We start from the raw sequence: 5,394 nt of genomic DNA on the forward strand, positions 1-5,394 counted from the left end.
GAGACGGCTCGACGTCACTTAATTAAACGGGACACATGCATTTCTCTCGAACGCCGGACAAAAGTTCGCGAGGAAATTTACGATTTGTTAAATGGAACACGCGACGAGGTGTCTCTCCCCGTTATAATTTCAACACATTTCACTTTCTTACATTTCTTTTATTTCACTACAATTTTATCAAGGGTGATACATTTTATTATATATGACAGCAGCCAATAATTAGGGAAGGTAAAAAATAAATAGTACTAAACGATATACATAAAGTTTTAAAAGAACCCGACAGTTCGAAAAGAAAAACTCTACTAATCTTCGTAAAATATATATATACTCAAATAATTATTACGACATGATACAAAAGATTCGATATCTCTCCATGGTCTGAAGGAGCTAAACTCATTTTTGCCATATGATACATTGCGTATGTCGTATACGTTGTATAAGTCTGTACGTTGTGTACAGTTTTGTATTCTGTTTATGTTCTCATCCGCTTTACATTTCGATTTGGCAGTTAATAATAACGGACAGGATTGCTTACATAATGTCAAAATAGTTTCCTCCCATATCTCCCCAGCGTCGAAATCTATTTGAAATCCTGCAATCACATTTGGACGCGTATAGTATTTAAAGTTTACATAATCGTGATATAACATTTGATAAGATTGAAACAATAGCTTCTTCGAAGTGCATACTGAACAAAGATCGATACTCCAGTGTTCGGTACATAATTCTATTCCTATCAGTACAACTGTTAGTTCTTCTAGATCAGGATTAAGATGCAGCAGAAGTTCCCAAGCTGGCAAATATTCCTTATCTAAATTGTTCGCAGCTATTATATGAATAACACATACAGGACTTTGTACTTCGAGAAAATCTAACAATTTTGCATGCATCATTCCATAAAACAGAGTCAGCGGTGCTGATACATAATCGGAATAGTAATATTCCTTAAACCCCCATACTTGATTTAGATTCACATATTGATTAATAAATGTTTCCATATTAGTAAGCAGACTTTTGGAATTAATCGTGTGTAATTTCAACGATGTAGTAACATTACTTAACATCGTTTGCTGGATATCTAAATTGAGACATAACAACAGCTGCTTGCAAGTCGAACTTTGATAATGAGTGCGTATATACGAGTCTGCATGTTCAGTACAATAATTTACGGAATAACATGACGAGCAAGTGTATAGATTCGTTTCTTGATGACAAATTAGACATGATCTTGCAAACTGGAACATTTGGATTTCGTGCGGCTTTAATAGACGTGGAAGCGTCTTCATTACTAACCAGTAATATATTTTCTTTGCTTCTAGCCATTCGTTCATATTTAATTGGCGCACATCACGTTGCGGCGCCTCTGTTGAAAGTGTTGTTATGATTCCGCAGATCTGCGTATGATACGGCTCGTCGAACTGTCTATGCTCCGTGTCGCAGTAAAATATCATGTTACACCGATTACAAGGCATCAAAGTATCACTGGTCGTTTTGCAAACGTGACAAATATTCGGATTGAAGAAAGTATCATAATAATCAGGCGTCTGCGGTGCGAAATATTGTAGCAAAGTACTGTCCTCCATGCTGACACTTTTATTTAATTCACGACAATTGACACCTTATTTGTAATATCAATTTAAAAGTAATGTACTTGGAACTCGGCATCTTAATATATTTATGATAGGACTCGCTATTCTCAGCAGAGATGTACACTCGGCAATTGTTCGACAGGCATCGAGATGAGACTTACATGTTTTTCTGTGATTTCTGTTTTTCTGTGAGTTTCGCGCGAATTGTTGACAAACTGAATTGTATCTAAAGATATAACGTCCTATGAATATTTATTATCAAGAAAAATGCCGCAGACAATAGCACAAACGGGTTTTCAAAACATCGGGCAATGCTAATATAGTTTCCAACGCATTTTTTGATAGGTGTAATTTCCCTTTAAAAAAATTGATTTCTTTTTTCAAATGCGAGAGTATCGTTGAAACTATTGAAGATGAACAAAAATATCAAATAAAAATGAAATAACTTCAAGAATACTTTACAATATTTCCAGATTTTTTAAAGTCTCATCTCAATGGATAAGGAACAAATTAATTGTTTGTTTGAAAAGGAACAAAGATCGTGCGTTGCATTGGAAGTGGCTTATCGTCGAGGGTCACGGCCGTGGCGGCGGCGGCGATTGTATTTCAAAGTGTTTTATTTTTGTTAACGTAGCATCACTATTCTTTTTCTAATCTAACAATATTTCTCTTCTTAGATATCTTTTTGACTTTTTTGAGAGGATATTTTATGTCGATATCAACCATATATAACATAATGTTATAAAATTAATGAAGTCGATCCTGAGATCTCAAAATCTTTCTGTCGAGTATCTCTATACCGAGTATCGAGTATCTCTGTATAAACTTTAAGAAATATATATATATATATATATATAATATTTGTAGAAATCTTTGTATTAAATATTGGAATTTATTAATAATACCCGGCCGCTTAATTTGCTATTTTAGTTAAATTATTAATGTAAATCACTATATGGAGGAAACAATATAAATCTGGTTATGACAACAAGATTCAATATTGAAAAAACAGCGTGATTGGCCCACATACAAATCTGATTGTGCCAACAAGATTTAATATTGAATCTTGTTGACACAATCAGATTTGTATGTAGACCAATCGCGCTGTTTTCTCCGTGAACTACTGTAAATAATTACTACAAGTAACTGCTATAAATAAAATACTATTGTAAATGAACTGCGTGATAAATGAAAAAATAAAGCGCAAAATTTTACAATAGTAAGTAAATTACGTGTCGCAAATTATTACTACTATAAATGACTGCTGCAAATGAATTATTACTGTGAATAAATGGCGTAATAGGTTAGAAAACAAAACGCAATTTTAGAGTAGCAAATAAATTGGATGCTGTTGCAGGAGAGGGAGAGAGGGAGTGGGAGTATGTTGCGTTATTGAAAAGATGAATGTCTCGTTGTGACGCGAAGGCTCGCTGGATTACCCGCGTTATTTACGAGCGAAATTCGTCGGTAAGGAAGATCGATTCTCGCGAGGCCGATCCCTTCGGTATACAGTGCGTTCTGGCGATCCATCACATTTTCAAAACCGCCCCCGCGTCGTCCTCTTTTTCTCTCTCTCTCTCTCTCTCTCTCTTTCTCTCTCTTGCTTCCTCCACCGCAACCTCCGCGACGAGCCGGAAATGAAAAGGAAACATCGCGAACATTAATTCTACAAAGGCGCGATATATCTCGTCCCGGTGTGTATGACGAAATTTGCATTAAACGGGATTTCGCAGACTTCGTATTTCGTCGAGCCCTCCCTTTTGCTCTCCCGTCGTCCCGTCCCCTCCTCTACGCTCCTCTCCTTCACAAACCTCGATGATACTTCACTTTCCGCCCCCGGGCTACTCCAGCCACCCGCGTTCTTTACTCTTCATACAACCCCCCGTCGTCGTTTGTAATATTCTCTCTATATTGACTGTCCGACGTTTAAGCGATTCTGAATGTTACGAGAAATACGAAGAATGATAGATTTTGTCTGCTATCCGTAGCGCCTTCAAAAAAAAATTATTAATCGTCAAACGGCGGATGGAGCAGTTGTACGAATAATAGTGGATATGCATTCTTTCAAAGAAGAAATTAAAGAGAAAAATTTAAAACTTACGAAATATTATTATTATTATCTTCATTATTATTGTTACTTTGATTATTTCTCCAAAGATATATCCTTTAATATGATATATAATATAAAATTATACATATTGATGTATAAAATCTTTAATATAAAGATATATCCTTTAATATAATGTTTAATATTGATTTCGATATTATAACTTGGCAAAATAGAGGAAACCAGGTTTTGTTCTTACACTTTTTACACACTCGTTTAAGAAAAAAGATGTAATATTTTTTAATATTGTTATTTTCATGTAGGTTATGTAGGTCATGTAGGTACAACCTTTAGATAAGAGAAAAAACATTCTTATATACACACACACACATATATATATATATATTTATTTATTTATTTATTTATTTATTTATTTATTTACAAAGAAGTTATTAAAATGTAAATAAAAACGTATAAATGTGATTATCTACCTCATACACAGGATTAATTGTCACATGTCTTTCATGTAAAGGAAACAAGATAAATTATTTCTATTTAGGTTGAAAATGTTTTATCAAAGTTAGTGATATTTTATAATCAGGTATAATAAAAAGTCTTGAATTAAGAAGATAATAATTTTCATAAACCTTGTGATAATAACTTCACGCAGACTCACTGTTGTGATATATATAATATAATACATATGCGATATGTTCTTGCATAAATCACGTCATAACTAAAACTACACGACGAATTTGCAATGTGTAACAATTAATTCTACTTAATTTAGGTCAACTTAACCTGAAAAGTCATTTGAAATAAAAGAGGATATATTTATAAATATATATAAATATATTTATAAATTATGTTGAAATAATTGTTAACTAAGTATTGAAAAAAATAGCTAAACCCATAACATTTTTTACAAATAAAAAGAGAGATTGTGACCAGAAATTCCAAAACCAACAGATAAATGTAGAGACAAAAAAGTTTACTCACTTAAATAACGAGTTGGCGAACACAAGACGTGAAACTACAATTTCACGATTTTCAAAATATATTTTCCAGAGTACGCACAAAAAGCGTTTCAAGTGAATAAATGTTGCTTTACATGTTCGCCATTTTCTATACCTCTTGAAATAATTGAGGAATTACTTCATCAAGTGTCTGTATTGACATTCTGAGACCTTGTGTTCGAAGATTACATCTTATTCTCTAATCAATATACAACAAAGACCTTAAGAAACCTCGCTTCGCCGTTGGCACGCAGGCAATTTAAAATAGCCTACGCTCGTTCGTAAATACATTCGCGTCCTTCGTGAAGCCTCGCTACGACGATTTCGCACATTCGATCCCTCGTTTTTATCTCGATCTCTCTCGCGAAAAATTGCGGTATCACGCGATTTTTCTTTCTTTTCATCCGAGGATGAGAGAACGATCTAAATTCTCGACTCGTGCGCGGAGACGTAGGGAGATAAGGAAGAGAAAAATATATAGAAATAACGCACGCACGTTCGCACGCACGCACACGGGTAATCAAAGCGAAGGCGCCGATAATAATACGTAGAGGAGGAAGGGAGGACGCGGGGCGAGAGTTTTTCGCGCGCCCGTCGAAAATTTTCCCCCGTGACAAATGGCGCCAGTTTCTCTCGTGCGTCACGCAATTTCCTCTTCTCGGTAAAGGACAGGCTTTATTCGCGGCCCGAAGAACCTCCCGCCCGCGGATATTCGCGTCGTGACACGTGCGAGTAACCAACT

General features: G+C 35.0%; 1 protein-coding gene across 1 annotated transcript; it reads right to left on the reverse strand.

Annotated features, from left to right (window-relative positions):
• Positions 1-434: 434 nt before the first annotated feature.
• On the reverse strand, positions 435-1,886 carry LOC116851922. The gene is made up of 2 exons (XM_032831852.1): positions 690-1,886; positions 435-592 (listed from the first exon to the last, which is right to left on the reverse strand). Exons 1-2 carry the CDS (start codon positions 1,581-1,583, stop codon positions 581-583), a joined length of 906 nt encoding a protein of 301 aa, XP_032687743.1. The 5' UTR covers positions 1,584-1,886; the 3' UTR covers positions 435-580.
• Positions 1,887-5,394: the final 3,508 nt, after the last annotated feature.

This window comes from Odontomachus brunneus, unplaced genomic scaffold (genome assembly GCF_010583005.1).
Source record: "Odontomachus brunneus isolate Ranch 3 - 2012 unplaced genomic scaffold, Obru_v1 Obru_scaffold_196, whole genome shotgun sequence".
In the NCBI taxonomy this organism is placed as follows: Eukaryota; Metazoa; Arthropoda; class Insecta; order Hymenoptera; family Formicidae; genus Odontomachus; species Odontomachus brunneus.

What these genes read in the sequence shown, in the direction of transcription:
- LOC116851922 (XM_032831852.1), bottom strand. Translation starts at nt 1,583, where the DNA reads ATGGAGGACAGTACTTTGCTACAATATTTCGCACCGCAGACGCCTGAT.